Raw genomic sequence first — 19,383 nt, 5'->3', positions numbered from 1 at the left:
GCCAGGCTGAGTCGACCCAGAGCCCTTGGCTGCTCTTGAACTCACAACTTTGTGGTTTGGGATTGAGTGGCTGCAGTACAGGCATTTAACCACTGCACCACCTGGGTTCCATAGTTTAGCTGTCCATTAAGAATGACAACAGATCCATCACTTCATCTGGGACAGCAGGTTAATGTCTCTTTCTGCTTATAGTTCATTCCAATTCAGTTAGAAGAAACTAACTCTAAAAAATGAAAGAGTAACTTTTCACTGGGAAAATGGGGTTAAAAATGTACATTTTCATCAGTGAACTATACTGGCTATAGAAAGTCTCAATGATTTAAAAGGTTTTTGGTTCTGAGGTTTTCAGTTACATGCTTTATGAAAGCAGAGTAAACATGACAAATATACAAATGCTATACGTAAGAAGTGTACTTAAATGGCCAAAGGAGAAATCATCACATCACTTAAAAGGGTGAAATAATTCAGGCCTAATGTAAGAATTTTAAAAGTGTACTTACATGTTTCCATTCATGAAGATATGGAAGATATATCTTGCCGTTTGCATCAACATGTTTCCCAGTTTTAATTGTCATTGTACTAGTTGGTTTAACAAAGCAGATTGGGGGATTGAATGGATATGTATCCAACAACCACAGACATATTGGGATGTTATAAGTGTTGCCTGAAAAGTTTTAGAAAAGAGCAGTGAGTGACTCAAATTTTTTGGACAACAGATGGTAATGCTGTAAAATAGTGAGGTATTATAGACATTTAAGCAGATGACCAATTGCCTTGAGTCACTTGATTACAGGAATTCTATGAGAGCAAACTGCTTCTAACAAAACCAGGCAAATGCCCCTGGAAGTTCACAAGAAGGATACAGCAACAGCTATCTCATTAGTGCTCTTAACATATTTTAAAAGCATAGCTAGTTGCCACCGACATATCTATTCTTGACACATTTCTACAGTTTATTTTAACACCATCCACGCTAGTGGATTTTACTGCATAACATGGCTATGAATTTTCAGTGGCTCAATCTACTGTTGACTAGGTGTCAGTATAAGGATGAATGACACTTGCAATACTGTTTTTACACATATCTATTTTCTGATCCTTAGGATGCAGCAAAGTTCTAGAATTACTTTGAGAATCAGATAAAGAGTGAAGTTTAATGCAGATGGAGATTAGTTGAGTGTTTCAACTATGTAAAAAATAAAAAATAAAAATAAAAAACTTTTTTTATCCCGCTTTTCTGTGACGAGACAATCAAAGCAGCTCACAACACATTAAAATATCCACATTCAACAGTATATCCCAAATTGCCCCTTCCCTTAAAACAGAATTAAGCATGATATAAATAAAATTGGAGATTAAAATATCTATTAATAACATAATAAAAAATATAACGAGGACACAGCGGTGGGCTAATAAATGATGTGAGGGGCGACCATTCTGTGGCCGGACACTTTTATTCAGAAAAGGCCTGCTGGAAGAGATCCATCTTGACAGCTTTTTTAAAGCTGTCTAAACTGGCAATTTGACGAATTTCGTCCGGCAGGCCATTCCATAGTCTGGGAGCAATTGCAGAGAAGGCCCTCTGGGAGGTAGCAGTTAGTCTGGTTTTTAAATACTGCAACAGATTCCTCCCAGATGACCTGAGTGTGTGGGGGGCAGATTATATGGTAGTAGGCGATCCCTTAAATAGGTTGGACCCAAGCCATGTAGGGCTTTAAAGGTTATAACCAACACCTTGTACTGTGGCGGGAAACTAACAGGCAGCCAATGAAGAGATTTTAGGACAGGTGTTATTCGGTCACTCCTAGTTTTTCCGGCAACCAGCCTGGCTGCCATATTTTGCACTAGTTGAAGTTTCTGGACTAGGCACAAGGGTAGCCCCATGTAGAGCGCATTACAGAAATCACGTCGTGAAGTTACCAGTGAATGTACTACAGATTCTAGGAGAAGGCACTCATGCCATTTGAACAGGGTCATGTTCTCATACAAATAATTAAGTTTGCAAAGTGGTACTGGTCTGAGATGACCAAACAGTTGCAATGCCTTTCATTAGCCTATTCTTGAGACATTGGACTTTGCAAGGCTATGCATGCCCTAATCACTTTCATACTGAATCAATTAAATGCAGGCTGAACACAGCTTAAGTTCCAAAGATCCAGAATGTGCTTGCCAGGGTGATACTGGACTGCAGAGCAATACAGCTCCACTACTCTGCCCCGTGTTCTGGTTACCAAACTTTTTTTCTAGAATAATTCAAAATACTGGATTAGATCTCCAAAATTTAAGATCAGAGCATCTGAAGAATTTTCTCAGCACAGGGTCCATTCCTGGATAACATGACACTGAGGTACAGATGAAGTTAAGCAGAAGTAAATCTGATCTCTCCTGGATGAAAGGACCAAGAGCTACATGAATGGTATATAGTACTTAAAATGGCTATTAAAACACAAACACATATGATGAACCTTTCCAAATTCTTAAGTTCTTCCTACAGGTTTCCCACCATGAGATATATGGCAGGTAGGCTTCATGAATAATGAAACAGCTACCTAGGAAAGTTAATCTTTTCCCATCTACTCCCATTTCTGCTCACCTTTCAACAGGCAACTGAGACCCACACATTTTCTATTACAGCAGTCTTAGATACAAGCTTTAAAATGGTTTCAGACTGTTTTTCCCCACATTAATTGTTTTACAGTAATTGTGGATTTTGTAACTGTATATTTCCCTTCATCTTCTTGAACATCCATGGTGAAGATGTCCTGATAATTTTAGTTGCTTATTTCTGTAATTTAATTTTAGCTTGATCATCAGATGGGACAATCAGAATTTATTTATTTAAAATGTAGGTATACCACAAGGTATACAAAGGCAATGCTTACAGGTTTATTTTCTTAATTATTATTTAAAATGTTGGAATCAACCTTTTGCACCATTGCTTTCATATGAGTTACTGTAATCTCCCCTTTCTGTGGCAATTTTCTATGTCTCATGGAATGTTGCACTGAAAGGTCATCCAGCTTCTAGAAACAGTTTTTTGAAAGGTAGTAAAAGCCTTCACACAGGGCACATCACACACAGCATTTTTCATTTTAGCCACTGGATATGCCTTCTTTACTTTCACAGTGCACAGACTATCATGGTCTGATTATTCATTATTACCTCCCAATCAGTTTCCTAGCCAGCTTCAACTAATTCAGTGAACTGGGATCTAGATTTTTAAAGCCCCAATATACAATGTTCATCACTTACTTATACTGAATATCACTTCTTAATCTATTGACTATTCCTCCGTTCTGAAAACAGAGGGGGGTGTTTCCACATTTTCTTTGGTATATTACCATCTTAAATAACTGACATCTACAAAATAAATAATCAAATAATTCACTTCGGTTTCTGGTCCATTTAAAAATAATGTTAACATACCGTATACACTCGTGTATAAGTCGACCTCATGTATAAGTCAACGGCAGTTTTTGAGGCAAAAATCATGGATTTTGATATGACTCATGGATAAATCAAGGGCATGTTACACTGGGGCATGTTACAAAAGATCTAAAGGGGGAAACAAGGCACCACTTCCCTCTCTACATCTTCCTCTTTGAACCTCTCTCAAGGGTCACGGTATCTGCATGGAAAATGGGGAAACAAGTCTGGGTGCATACACACACACACACACACACACACACACACACACACCCCTTTGCATCAGCATTTCCAGGCTCATGGCTTGCAAAAAAAGGGGGGCATCAACCTTGCTTTCTCCCTGCCTTTAACCCCAGCATTTCCAGGCTCATGGCTTGCAAAAAAGGGGGCATCAACCTTTGCTTTCTCCCTTGCCTTTAATCCCAGCATTTCCAGGCTCATGGCTTGCAAAAAAAGGGGCACCAACCTTGCTTTCTCCCTGCCTTTAACCCAGCATTTCCAGGCTCATGGCTTTCAAACCAGGGTCCAAGCCTGGGCATATTCCCTCTCTCTGTGTCCCTGCCCTCCATCTGTGAGGGAAGGCTGAAGGATCTCTCTCTCTCTCACACACACACACACACACACTCGCGGAGAGAGCCTGCCGGCGCCGGAACTCGAACGGGGAGCTGTTTACCTGGCTACAGAGGAAGGTGGGCACTTCTTTTATGAACTTTATCAGCAGTAGTAACCTATTGCCCCATACATAAGTCTACTCTTGATTTTGGAGTCCATTTTGAGGCATAAATTTCTCGACTTATAGTCGAGTATATACAGCAAGTAAGGGAAAGGCTTAAATCATTTATAATGTTTTTAAAATGACACTAAATTTGTTCTACCTAGTGGAACAAGAGAAAAAAGAAAGGGAAACTGATGCAAGATGCCTTCTACTCTAAACTAGTTCTACTCCAGAGCTACAACAGAAGCTTTGACAAGCATTGGGAAGTATAGATACAAAACATGCAATTTATTTTAAAGCTACAACAAATATCAAGGTTGTACTTCCATTTATCTTTCAATAAACTTCTTGATTTTAAGGGATATAAATAAAGCAATGGACAGGTGTTTTTGAAATACCAGAGAACACAATTGTACAGCAATCATGACAAACTACGATCATGGTATCTGAAAGCAGTGAAACTGACTGAGATGATAAATACGTATGTCACAGAATCAGAGTTGGAAGAAACCACAAGGACCATTCAGTCCAACCCTCTGCCATACAGGAACACACAATCAAAGCACCCCTGACAGATGGCCATCCAGCCTGTTTAAAAATCTCCAAAGAAGGAAACTCCACCACACTCTGTGGGAGTGTATTCCACTGTCAAACAGCTCTTACTGTAAGGAAGGTGGAATATGTTTTGAGGTATTATATATACAAGCAACTCAAGACACATACATACCTCTGTAACTTACAGGAATGGTTCCAGTGAGGCTCATCAACTCTCTTGATGACCCATCATTAAAAACTGAAAAGAAATAATTATTTAATCTGATTATTTTACAGTTAGCAATCACCTGTATATACACCAAAAATGCATAACAGATGTCTCTTAATCATGTATTTTTTCCACATATAAGTAAGCATCTGGTTTAAAAAGTGCCAGCACTACACATTGTATCATGCCTAGCATATCATTTGGTGCTTTCTGATAAATGGGTAACTTTTTCCACATCTCTCAAGAATCTATGACAAACACAGTTGGTAAACATGTTGACATATACAGTCAGCCCTTCTTATACATGGATTTTTTATACACGGATTTAAGCATACACGGTTTGAAAATGTTCTATGTCATTATACTTAATGGGACTTGAGCATACACGGATTTTGTTATACACGGGGGATCTTGGAACCAAACCCAAGCATATAACAAGGATCCACTGTATTCATGCTCACGATAGGCGGCACTTTGCTTACCCCAGCTCTAAGTGAAGATTCAGCTCCCTGTTTTATAATACACAGATTTTGTCAGCAACTCATCTGAGCCATATAACCAATGCTGGCATATAGCAGAGTATAACTGGCAAATTCAGAAACATGGTTCACAGCCCTCAGTAGAGATAACAGCAACTGGATGTCTTCCAGGAACTGAAGGAATGCAGGAATCTCCAGGGACTCTCAGCAACTGATGCCAGGCTTCAGCTGATTAACGACCAAACAAGCCAAGTCTCCCAAAGTGCTATCTTTATTTACAGAGTGCTATCCAAATCACCAATGCTATAATACAGATCACACGAATACCAACTCCTACTACAACCCACAAGCAATTACTGGAAGCCCTTGAGTTTATATAACCTTCAGACCATGCGGTCTCCCAAACTCAATCACTTCCTGTGCCACACTCTAAAGTGTCCTCCTGTGAAATCCAGACACATATTTCATCACCCAGGCTTAGTGCACGCAGGCACCAGAGTGTCCTTGAGCCCATGAGCATCAGCTGTGTATAATCAGCCTTGTCCTTCCCAGTGCTGAATGCTCATGGTCAGACACACACACATCTAAGCATTTCCCAGTGTGCTGACTTTAACCCTTTGACAGATTTTCCCTGTTTTATATTACTCAAATGTGAAAAAAGGTTTCTATGACCAATTTATTGAAGAACACATTTCAAATTCAAGTAATTAGTCTAGTAACTTGTCTTAATCATTTTCCTCAATAAAATAATGTGTGCATAATGAGTGAAATAATGATAAGAAATAAACATGGACTGGCTGAATGCTAGCTAAATTATTTTAGAAAATGATATATAATAAAAAGTACAATATACATATTAATTATAAGCACAAAACAATGCAAATAATATAATACAGAAACTTACCATAGCCATCCATTACAGGTTTGAGATCTTTGTACTGGGCAATGACGCTGATAGTTTCTTGAACAGACAGGTCTCTGTACTTGTACTATAAGGGGGAACAAAATTGTATAATGCTTCAAATTGTACTAAAAGCAAGTTCTGCTGACAAAATCTGGGCCTATCTAAAAGTAAATACTGTACTATGACAATCTTCCTTTACAGATTATGACAAGTGGTATTTTATGAGTGCTATGAATTGTATATATGCATAACATTTTTTTTCTCTTTCCAAAATGTAACAGAAACAGCAAAAGGCAGGACCCTTTTTACATATATATAGTATATACAGAGCTGCTTTCCTGGATTACAAACAAGAACTGCAGAGACTATTTCATTAGTTAGGGTTGACTGAATTCGAAACTGTGTACCACAATACAAATTCACAATCCCATGTTTAATATGCTTATAGACAGTAAGAATATCCACGATACATTATTTTATGTCTTGTATGTAGAATGAGCAAATGCAAGTCTCCAAACAAAATTAGAGTATTTACAGCCATCCTTTTAGGATAAGCCTTGTGATGTAATGTGATGGATCTCCTTTCTAGGCTGGCTCCACAGTTCCAAATTCTTTGGTTCCTCTCACTCCCCTTTCCCTCTTTTCCCTCAAGACCCCTCCCTGAGTCAGGTACTTGGGCCTCAAACTGATCCCTATATAAACCAATGGATGTTTTTTCAGGGGGTTCACTGTGATAAGAATGACCTGACTCTATCAAGACCTAACAGAAATAGTTGTAAAAAACAACAGACAAGGAGAAGTTTGTCAATACATAATGAGATCATACATTAACCCCTGAATTCATTCACATTTCCCCAAAACTCTATTCAATTCTTCCCTCTGACTGACTGTCCTGCCTCTATAACAACTTTTATCTGCCTCTATGTCATATTTCCTCTTTGCTATTGTGTGCTTCCAAGTAATTTCTGACATAAGACAAACCTACCACAGGGGTTTCTGAGGCTGGGAGTGTGTAACTTGCCCATGGGTTTCCATGGCTGAGCAGGAATTTAAACCCAGAATCATAGTCCAACACTCAAATTATTATGTCACACTAGCTCCTCATCTTTCCCCCATTTTCCCCTTATCTTTAGGCCACCTCTCCCTTATCTCCCTACAATCTTTTCTTTATCTCTCTTCTTTCAGAGACAAGCCTCAGGTTTGTATCCTTCCTCTCTCGCAAGCTCCACTTCACACCACTCTCTAAGTTGTGACTGGTTGGCACCAACCAGGCTTGGCCAGCTCCTCCCTTCACACTTTCCCAATGCAGTGTATGACAACAACTCCAAAACACAATAAAACTATGAACAATTATGAGCACAGACTTGAACAGGTTTTGTGGTTGCCTAATCTATCCAAGCGATGCCAAGTGAAGAGGAAAAGAAAGAGGGAAATGTGGGCATATGGGAAGAAAAGAAAGCAATTTGACCCAGCAATCATCCCAAAAACATTTCCCAAAAAACTGTGGTTATATGCCATCAAACACCAACCCTATGAATAAGAAATGTCCAAGAGACAATGTTATTAACAGATTAAATTTAGCAACCGCAAGGTCACAGCTTTCTTGATTAGGTCAATCCACTTGTAAATTAGTCTTCTTCTTTTCCTAGTGTCTTCCACTTTACTGGGCATTAGCCATTCTTCCAATGAATCATGTCATCTCATGATGTGTCCAAAGTATGATAACCACAGTGCAGTCATTCTGGCCTCCAATGAGAGTTCAGATTTGATTTGCTCTCCAAATCCATTTATTTGTCTTTTCAACAGTCCATGGTATCCACAGGATTATCCTCGAGCATCACATTTCAAATGAAGTGCTTTTCTTCCTTTCAGCTTTTCCCACTGTCTAGTTTTCACAACTATACATGGAACACTGGGGTCAGCAGACTGGTGGCTGGGAGCCGCTCTAGCCCTAGTCAGCCCAGGACAGTAGTGACTGGATGCCGTGGTCCTGAAGCCGGCCTCTGGCAAGAAGCAACTTTTTGCTGCTTCTTTCCTGGCTGGCTTCGGGCTGCCTTAGGAGGCTTCAGAGTGGCTTCCAGAAGCCACACTTTTTGGCTCATCTGTTTCAGGCTTCTATGGCATATTTATTCTGACTTTGATATTCAATGGCTTTTCTATTTTCATCATACCTGTCCTTCCAAGTATTTGTCATTTTTTAATTTCCTGAATAGTCTCCATTTTGTCTAACAGCTAAGACAAAGTATACAAAATCTCGAGCACCTTCAATGTCTTTATCACCCATTCTAAAATTATGTAAATCTTCTGTGGTCAGTACCTTTTCTTTTGCATCTTCTCTTCTGCATCCTGCTTTTGCACTTTTTTCTTTAAAGTTCATCAACAGTCCTTCCAAATCTTTACTATTCTCTACTAGTAGTTTGGTTTCATCTGCCTGTCTTAAACAGTTGATGTTCTTCCTCCTAATTTTCACACCTCTTCTGTATAGTCTAATCCTGCTCTTCATATGATATGCTCTGCATATAAATTGAACAAAGTGATAAAACGCAGACTTGTCTTTTAAACAAACAGACAATTAAACAGACAAAGTGATAACATGCAGACTTGTCAACTGAGGACCATTCTGCTTGTCCATATTGTATCGTAACCGGGATCTTATCCAGAATATAGGTTACACATCAGGACGAATAAATGCTGCGGCACACCCATTTCTTTATGACTACTCTACAGTTTTTCATGATCTACTCAATCATATTGTTTTTACAGTGTTCATTCATTTATTCATTCCGAGTTTTTATAACCTGCTCCTCTGCCAGAAAGGTTTACAAATCGTTAATTGCCTGGTGGAATTGTCCTGCCTTTCTTTCCCTCTCATCCATTTATTGATGGATTTTTAAAATGTATTGATTTTATATGCTCTTTCAACTGATGTTATGTGTTGTGTTATTTGTTGTTCCTTGCCTCAATACACAGGGGGAGGTATAAAAGAAATAACAACTACAACTACTACTATTATTGCTTTACTGTAATATATCTTAACAACAGTTACTGGTCAATCAGATCAACCAGACATTAGAAACAAAGAACTACCTACCATATATACTTAACTATTCGTTGGCCTCATGTATAAATCAAGGGCAAGTCGTTTTTTGGGAGGCCAAAATTATGGATTTTAATAAGACCCACAGATAAGTCAAGGGTAAAACTTAGGGCCATGTAACAAAGTATCTAAAGGTTGAAACAAAGAAAGCAAAATGACAAAGAACTTGACAAAATTCCAGCAGGCACAACTGTTTGTGCTCATCCTAAAAGCTGGATAAGAGAATAGAGTGGGGTCAGTGCTTCCAGGACAGATTATACTCTTTCCTTTCACCAGGGAATGGTTCCTTTTTAAAATAAGAGTTAAAGTACAGTATGAACATTGATGTGTGGATAAGTCAACTCTGGTTTTGGGGTCAATTTCTTGACTAAAATTTCTAGACTTATACGTAAGTAATACAGTAAATCAAATAGACAATTTACTAGTAATACATCCAATTTGCCTTTTCAACTCCATTAAACATTTGCTTTGGAAATGAAAATAAGTAAGATGTTGAAAGAACGCTGAGGTCTTATCACCCATTTTTAATTTGTTCTATCCAGTCATTAACAATAACATGTGTGCGCGCACACAGACAATAAAGAAACTGCAAGTCAATAGGAACATCTGTTAAATTTTTATAGTCATGGAGAGCCAGCGTGATGTAATGATTTGAGCATTGGACTACAACTCTGGAGATCAGGGACAGATTCTGATTGGCCATGGAAAGGCACTGAGTGACCTTGGGTGAGTCACATACTCTTAGCCCCAGAAAACCCTGTGATAGGTTTGCCTTGGGGTCATCTTCAGTTGGAAATGACTTGAGGGCACACAACAAAACAACAAAATATACATCCATCCTATTTACATGCCTACACCAAAGAAAATATAAAACTGAACTTACCATCAAATGTCCTAAGGGGGAACAAGGACAACAGAAAATTCTACTTCTAACCCTAGAAGAAGAACCTCTCTCTACAGTCAAAGAATATGACTATAGCCAAAAACTGTAGCTAAATAATTTTTCCGAATATAAAGTGCCGTAAACATCCTCCAAACATGAAAGCAATTGAAAAGGAGGTTAGAGTGTGAGAAGGCCCTATTTACCTAGGGGGCAGTGTACAAAAGCCAGTACCAAAAGTCCTAGCAATCCACAACACATAAGAACTACCAGCAGAATCGCTGGGGGGGGGGGTTGCTGGGTCCACTCTCCATTGTGACTTTCAACTCCTGGTCAGCAAAGAAGTGGGGATCCTAGAAAAGGATGCCTAAAGCAGTATCACCTATGGGTGGCAAGGTGATTCACAAGTCCCATGTTAACATCCAGAGACAAAAGGACACTTCAGCTAACAGGTACTTAATGTATAATAGATGAAGGCAGAGGGACCAGCCATGCTCCTGTCACATTAGTCATCAGCACTCTTCTAAAAGAGATTCTTAGGGGAATGAGCCTAGCAGGGACTTGTTTGTTCAAAGTGCATGCAAAGATCATGTACTCCAATATCCAATAGCTGATGATGCAGCTGGACATCTGATGAACTTCACTGTCAAGCTTAAATGAACAGGCTGTCTGAAAGCCTAATCTCTTGCATCTCCTTGTTGGAGCCAGAGCCCCAGAAAGCAAACTTGCACAGGGCATACCAAAAGCCAAGGTTCGGAAAGGGCACTTTGGGCACAAGCTAAGGAATCACTTCCTCGGGTTGGGAGGGCACATCCTGCAGATAAACCAGAAACCATCTTAACCTAATGCCTAATTCACTTGGGTCTGAAACAGATTTGGAGACTGCTAGGATAATAATAAGTCACTGCAGTAATAAAAAAGGTCTATAAAGTATAATGGTAATTAATGCATGCAAATAATATTAGCAGTGGAAGATTACAGCAATGTTTCATCTACTGGGAGGCTCCCAGTCCACAGCAAAACATGACCCATCATTCAAACTATCTGATGACCTATGAGTGATGTGGCAAGGCTGGCACTCTTAAGCATCTCTCTATCTTCTGGAAGTTGTTAGAAAAGCTAAAGACAAGGTTCTCCTTTTCCCCACAGATTACAAACAGGAGGTCAATTGTGTTGAGAGAAGAGAGAAGTCTATGATCCATGGAAGGTTTAGATGGAGAATGAAGAACTCAGTCCAGCTTCTAACTATTCTACATGCAATACTCCAATACCTTCAAACCCATTAACAGGCTGCTGTGTAACAACTATGACCAGATTTACACTTACTTACTTACTTACTTATTTAATGTATTCACATGAAAAGCCACCTTGGATAACATCCCAAGAGAAAGGCATGGTAAAAATTCAATCAATCAATGAATTACCATCTCTTCTGTACAGACTATTCCCCAAGACCAACAACACTTAAAGAGGCAAGGCAGAATGGCTACCCCAGGAGGAGTGCAAGACTGCCCCAGAGGGCTTCATGATGCCAAACCCAAAGGGTGCTCAACAATGGCTCCTTTTCACCTTGGAGAGAAGTGACCTGTGGGGTCCCACAGGGCTCTGTCCTGGGCCCAGTGCTATTCAACATCTTTATCAATGACCTGGATGACAGAATTGGGGCCATAGTTATCAAATTTGCAGACGATACCAAACTAGGAGGAGTAGGTAATACTCCAGAGGACAGGATCAAAATTCAAAAAGACCTTAATAGATTAGAAATCTGGGTCAAAGCTAACATAATGAATTTCAACACGGAGAAATGTAAGGTACTGCACTTAGGGTGGAAAAATGAAATGCACAGATATAGGATGGGGGACACCTGGCTGAACAAGACTACATGTGAAAGGGATCTAGGAGTCCAAGTAGACCACAAATTGAACATGAGTCAACAGTGCAATGCGGCAGCTAAAAAGGCCAATACAATTTTAGGTTGCATCAATATAGGTATAGTGTCTAGATCAAGGGAAGTAATAGTGCCACTCTATTCTGCTCTGGTCAGGCCCCACCTGGAATACTGTGTCCAGTTCTGGGCAACAAAATTAAAAATGTATGTTGAGAAATTGGAGCATGTCCAAAGGAGGGAGACTAAAATGGTGAAGGGTCTGGAAACCATGCCCTATGAGGAACAACTTAGGGAGCTGGGGATGTTTACCCTGGAGAAGAGAAGATTAAGAGGTGATATGAGCAAGCTTGTTTTCTGCTGCTCCAGAGAACAGGATATGGAACAATGGATGCAAACTGCAGGAAAAGAGATTCCACCTCAATATTAGGAGGAACTTCCTGACAGTAAGGGCTGTTTGACTGTGGAACATACTCCTTCAGAGTGTAGTGGAGTCTCCTTCCTTAGAGGCCTTTAAACAGAAGCTGGATAGTCATCCGTCAGGGATGATTGAGATTTCCTGCATGGGAGGGTTGGACTGGATGGCCCTTGAGGTCTCTTCCAACTATGATTCTATGTAAGGAAGTCCACGTTTACACTTTTGACTAGTAGCTCCTGATTTGATAAAGCTGTGTCCTGGATACGTCTGCATTAGGGCACCACCAGTGGCAGCAGTAGCAGCTGGAAACAACACACAACAATGTTTGGTCTTTCTAAGTTCCTTGCTCTGCTGGCAACTGACCTTGGCTTAACAACATATTCTGGCTCTACCTCACTGGACATGATGGAGTCTTTTATTTGTTGGGACTTCAGACTGGCTTCTTGAACTCTGCTTTCAGGCAATTTAACTTTTTGTTAACTCTGTGTGAGGGTTCTCTACTGCCTTGAAAGGCACATGCCACCTGGAACCAGTATACACATAGGTTTAAAGGAATTGACACACATCTAGCTTAAGCCATTACTTTTTTTTGGCACATGATTGGTTGGGACAAAAAGATGACAATGTTACAATGAAAGATAGGAACAGAATCATAGAAGCATAGTTGGAAGAGACTTGAAGGGCCATCCAATCCAACCCCCTGCCATGCAGGAACACACAATCAAAGCACCCCCCCAACAGATGGCCATGTTTAGAACACAGTTGAATACTGGTATGTTCAAATATGGTTTCCTACCTTTATCAATACTCTGATTAAAAACAAGCAGTCTCCAAAAGGAGAAAAATACGGCATACAAACTTTTATTATTATTAGAAAAAATTGTCACCACCCTCAGTCAGAATTACCTACAGAAGAATTAAATCCTTAGTCTCTAATTGGAGAATGCTGCATTTCTGCATTCTTTCTGTTCCTGTTCATTTGGCAAGTAGCAAATTAATTAGCAGGTGTGCAGTTTTTCCTGCCAACCAACCATATACTATATCAGAAGATGGCTCAGATGAGAATACAAACACCAAATCCACTTAAAATTCTGAACTTAAACTGCATGTGTATGTGCTTTCAGGTTGTCTGATGACTTATAGTGACACCATGAAATTCACATTGTTTTCTTGGGCAAGGAATACTCAAGAGGTATTTTTGCCAGTTCCTTCCTCTGAAATACAGCCTACAAGACTTGGTATTCTTTAGCAGCCTCTAAAACAAGAATTAAACCAGGGCTGACCTTGCTTAGTTTCCAAGAACAGATAGGATATTTAGGCTGAATTTAAGCCATCCAGCTAGGCTTATGGGCAGAGGAATCCTTCCACAAGAATGGGGGAAGATTTCATGGTAGAGCAACCATTACATCAAAAGCTCTGCTGGCTTATTACAGCCACGATTGGAGGTTACTTTCTCTTAGTTTTTCCTATCCTTCTCCCCTGGCTGTGTATTGGGGAGATCATTATTATATAATGTAATACAGTAATGCATTATAACTTGGTGGCTTCTGGGAGGTGACATGTCAGCTCAACTAGGAGGAGGCTGCAGATCTACAATGTTCCCCAGTACATTATTGAAATGTCCATCTCTAGTACCGTCCACCAGTGGAATAATATGGGTGTGGCTGTGAAAACAGTGAAACGTTCCACTGTCACACCCAAAGAACCTCTGGCGCTGCATGTGGCATCCTGCCAGCAGACTTTCCTTTACACTTCCTGAAGCACTTCTGCCACCTTATGTGGCCTCCTGGTTATCCTCCAGTTGCTCCTGGCTGCTGAAACCCTAGGCACACTTACAGTCTGATCACTATGTATGCTTAGATGGACCTACGTTTTGCTATATACAACAATGTTTACTTCCAAATAAGCACATAGAGAGGCTTCTGCATTATTTATGAGTGCCAGTCAACTGAAGGTTGTGTTATTCCTTAAAAATCACTATCAAAGTTTAATTCTAACATGACTTGTGACAAATTACAATACATTATTAGGATTATTGTACCTTGAAAATAAGTTGTTGTTGCATACTTTCAAGTCATTTCTGACTTATGGTGACCCTAAGGAGAACCTATCACGGAGAAGGTGTCTTACCTCAGGTTACCTAATGGGTTTTGATGGCCAAACAGGGATTTGAACCCTTGTCTCCCAGTGTACTAGCACAACATTCAAACACTATACCATGCTAGCTCTCTGGAAAATGAGTTCTCTACATTTAATAACTAACTAAATTTGAATACGAGGCTCATACATATCCAATTTCATCTGACAGTATTTCATGATAACCTCATCACCACATAAATGCTATTTAAACAAAACTTGAATTGAATATTATTTATTAAACTATTTATACCTCAATATTACTATTATTCCATTTATTATTCTGTCAATACTGATTTATCAATCACATCCACATTTTATGTTTACTCTAGTACCTGTTACTGTCTAGCTAAAGGTAAAATCTTTTATGTTCTACTGATTTTTATAGGAAAAACAAACATGTTACGTCTTGTTCCATAAAAATAATTACTGGTAAATACTTTAGTTGTTAGATTTGACTAGGTCATGCTCCTGAATGTGCCCTCAAAATAAAAATGCTGTTTACGCAAGTAATTCATAAATTAGCCTCTCAGACAGCATAATTTTCTTTGCAAATGAAGGAAGAATTACCGTATTACCTACGTCTTGTCTAATAATATTGTTTTTCAGTTTAAGCATTTTAACCTTCTACGGTTCAATAACAACTATGTATCAATTACATTAGAATAATTAGGAGCCTTCAATGCTTTCTATGCCAGCCGACAGGAGCACTGCTCACCTGCTGTCTACTAAACAGTGCAAAACAACAACCCCACAAACATTACCACTCTCTCCATTCCCATTTCCAACATTTTTTTCTCCTTCGTTTTTTTATTTCCTATAGCTAAAGTTGTCTTCTACTTAAACGTTGCTCATTTAAGTACAGAAAGATTTACTGTATATACTCGACTATAAATTGACCTCATGTATAAGTTGAGGGCAGGTTTTGGGGGCAAAATTATGGATATTGCTATGACCCTTGGATAAACTGAGGGTAAAACTTGGGGACAAGCAACAAAGGCTCTAAATGACGAAGCAAAGGAAAATGCCCAAAACAGCAGGCATAACTGAAGGCTGGATGGAAGGGAGAGTAGTCAGTGCTTTCAGGACAGATTCCACTCTTGCCTTTCACCAAAGGATGCTTCACTTTGTCATGAGTTAAAGTATAGCATTTACACTGACCGGTGGATAAGTCAAACCTAGGTTTTTGGGGTCAATGACTAAAATTTCTAGACGTATACATGAGTATATACAGTAATTTAAAGCAAACCATAAGAGAAAGAAAGTGTTTGGGGAAAAGAAGCAAGGCCAAAAAATAAAAAAACCTAACAAAGAATATGGAGAATTGCCCGCACATGAACGCATCACTGTAGACGCCACAGGAACTTGGCAAGGTGAGAGGAGGAGGAGGAGGAGGAGGAGTGGAACGACTGGAGAAAGGCAGGTGGAAGGGGGATTTCTGCTGGCCATCCCCTTGTAGGTGGCTTACTGGGTCACTTTGGCCCAAGCTGCTTTGTCACGGACCCATAGTAAATATCCCATTATTACATTGTTACAGTACTAGTATTCCACTCTTACAGCTACGGCTGCCTCCTGGGGAACCCTAGGGAGGTCCAAGAGCTCTCTGGCGGAGAAGGCTAAAGGCCCCTTAAGCTCCATTTGCAAACTGGGAGTCCAAACAGACAGGCCAAACTAAAGCTGCTTTGGGTCACTTTGGGGGTTTGCTGTTTAAATGAGGCATGCGTCCTAAGAGTCTGGAAGCCACACCAAAACCACCCTCCATTCCTAAGGACTGGAGCGCAGCTTCTGGCCTCTTAAGACACGTCTGTCATTTAAACAGCATAGCTCCAAAGTGGCCCAAAGCCTCTTTATTTTGGCCTGTCTGTTCAGGCCCTTGAAGTCTGTGGTCTCGCTCCTTCGTGGCCTCCAGAGTCATGAGGTCCACGCTGACTCTCGATGTATTAGTGTGGCATATATTGACTACGATGAATACAAATAGCAGAAGTGCAGCCTTGTTTGTCCCGGTGTGAAGTGGGCAAAGGCTTCTCTAACGGGGAAGCGAGGACTAGGCACCGTTTCCTCCCGCCCTCGGGGTGACTAGGCGTCCTCCACCTTCAGCCTCACACTCAGGGCCCCCTTTTCCCGGACCCGTCCTCCATCGCAGCCTCCCGCCCAGTTCCCTTTGGACTCGGGAGCAGGCGCGGATTTAACACTGCTGGCCTTTAGGCTGCTGCCGTGCCCCTCGCCTTGCGGCGCCTGGTCCCCTCCCTTGGCTGTCGGCTGGGGCTCTTGCTCAGAGGAGTCTCCTACTGCACCTACACTGTCCCCTTGAAGGCCCTCCATTTGGGGGTGCCTTGCCCTGCTTTGCGGGCTGAGTCCCGCAATGGGAGCGAGGAAGGGGGGACTGCCTGGGGGAGGGCAATGGGGGCAGCCGGGGAGGGAAGGAGGAAGGGCCTCCCTCGCCTTACCTTGCCCAGCATTTTCTTCAGCTGACTCTCAGACACGGCCATGGCGGCGGGGCCCCTGAGGCGTCCGGCCCTCGCTCCTTCTTCCTTCCTTCGCTCCCAGTCCCTTAAAGAACAAGAAAAGAAAACTGCCTCCGCCCCGCTTCCGAGTTTCTCTTCCGGTGCACGGAGTGACGTCACTTCCGGCCAGCGTCTGCTGCCTCACGCGCGCAAAGGCCATAGGCCTCTACGGGAGAAAAAGAGGAAGAGGAGGAGGCGCCTGGATTGTTGTCGCTCTTCAGCGCCCCCAAGTGGTTGCCTGAGAAAAAAGAGAAGGAGGTAATAACTGATACAGTAGTAATAAAGATCATAAATCGATATCAATAGTGATGATGATGATGATGATGAATCAGCACTAATGAAAATACTAAATAAATAATAATAGCAATTAATAGTAATAGTAATGATTCAAAATCAATAATAACAACAGTAATGATAGTATTGATAATAAATAAACAATGATGATAATAAATCAATAATAATAGTAGTAATAATAATGATAATGAATCAGTAATAATAACGATAATAATAGTAATGATAAAAATCAATAACAATAATAATAATAAACCAACAATGATAATAATAAATCAATAATAATAGTAATAATGATAATAATAAATAATGATAGACTTCCTTGGAAGTCTTCAAACAGAGGCTGTATGGCCATCTGTTGGGGATGCTTTGATTGGGAGTTCCTGCATGGCAGAATGGGGTTGGACTGGATGGCCCTTGCGAACTCTTCCAACTCTATGATTCTTACCTACCTCTCCCCATGGATCAAGGACAACAACAAATCAACAATTGACAACATCAGTTACACAAATAAATTGAAACATGGAACACTTTAAAAAGACAAAGGATATTTTTAAACACTACCTTTGAAAGTCAGCTTATGGTGACCCTCTTGTGGAATTTTCTTTTCAAGATTTGTCCAGAGAGGCTTTTTTTTGCCTTTGCCTTTACCTTCCTCTGAGGCTGAGAGAGTGTGACTTGCCCAAAGTCACCCAGTGGGACTCCAGTAGGGATTCGAGCCTTGTGTGCCTTCAATTTGTTTCTGACTTTTGATGCTATCAAAGGGTTTTCTTCAGAGGGGGTTTGTTATTGCCATCCCGAGGCTGAGAGAGTGTGACTTCCCCAAGGTCACCCAGTAGGCTACTGTGGCCAAGGGGGGAGTCCAACCCTGGTCCCCAGAGTCGTAATCTGACCCTCAAACCCCAAGCTGGCTCCAACAATACTTATTTCTTACCCGCCTCTCCCCATGTATCAAGGCCTGGAACCACGGCAAATCAATAATTAACAATATCACTTAAACACATATAATAATAATAATAATAATAATAATAATAATAATAATAATAATAATCTGTTTATTTGTATCCCGCTTTTCCTTTGCAGATCAAAGCGGGTTACAGCAAGTACAACAGCGTACAAATTTTACAACAGTATTCATATATAAAAGCGCAAACAATGCAATAAAACAAGTTAAAAACAGGATAAAAAATTACAAAATGAAAAGCACAACAGTGGCTAGCATAAAGTGCAGGTGCAACAATACATCGGGGAGAGAGCAGATGTTACATTGTCTGGGGGAAAGCCTATTGGAAGAGGAAGGTTTTTAGCCTCTTCCTGAATGAGTCAAGGGAGGTGACCGAGCGGAGCTCACCGGGAAGGGATTGAGACGTGCAAGAGTTTAAAAGGATAAAGGACATTTTAAAACAGTCTGTCTTTAAAATTCAATTTATGGCGACCCTCTCAGTAAAATTTTTCTTAGCAAGATTTGCTTAGAGGGTTTGAGTTTTTTGATTTTGCCTTTCTCTGAGGCTGAGAGAGTGTGGCTTGCCCAGGGTCACCCAGTGGGGATTCGAACCCAGTTCTCCTGGAATCCTAGTTTAGTCCAACACTCAAACAATTACATGGGCATTAAAGAGGTTTGTTGTCTTTATTTGCCTTCAGGTTGACGTCAATGTCTTGCAAACCCAGATATGGGAGACCTTCACCATCCTGTGGAATTCTGGGATTTGTAATTTGTTGTGGCACCAGTTTGTTGTGAGCACGGTGACCAGAGGTCCTCTGTTTCCTGGACATGTCCTACATTTCAACCTTCTGTCCAGAAGGAATTTCAAAATGTTCTCCATTTTGAGCATGACTAAGAAGCATGAATTTACATTTATGTGTCTTTAGCTTTTATGTTCTAGTG

General features: G+C 40.5%; 1 protein-coding gene across 3 annotated transcripts in view; it reads right to left on the bottom strand.

Annotated features, from left to right (window-relative positions):
• Positions 1-17,325, bottom strand: part of TSG101 (tumor susceptibility 101) — a 44,428-nt gene extending 27,103 nt beyond the window's left edge. For 2 of the 3 annotated variants that reach the window (XM_042446663.1, XM_042446664.1), the window contains exons 1-4: positions 17,151-17,325; positions 6,288-6,372; positions 4,869-4,934; positions 501-664 (exon numbers count right to left, since the gene is read on the bottom strand). In XM_042446663.1, coding sequence (XP_042302597.1) covers positions 501-664; positions 4,869-4,934; positions 6,288-6,372; positions 17,151-17,192 — 357 coding nt within the window. In that variant the 5' untranslated portion in view covers positions 17,193-17,325. The remainder of the gene's footprint in view (positions 1-500; positions 665-4,868; positions 4,935-6,287; positions 6,373-17,150) is intronic. The other variant, XM_042446665.1, reaches the window with a different exon arrangement.
• Positions 17,326-19,383: the final 2,058 nt, after the last annotated feature.

The sequence above is a fragment of the Sceloporus undulatus genome, chromosome 1 (genome assembly GCF_019175285.1).
Source record: "Sceloporus undulatus isolate JIND9_A2432 ecotype Alabama chromosome 1, SceUnd_v1.1, whole genome shotgun sequence".
Taxonomy (NCBI): Eukaryota; Metazoa; Chordata; class Lepidosauria; order Squamata; family Phrynosomatidae; genus Sceloporus; species Sceloporus undulatus.
This window is presented reverse-complemented; position numbering and strand designations above follow the sequence as displayed.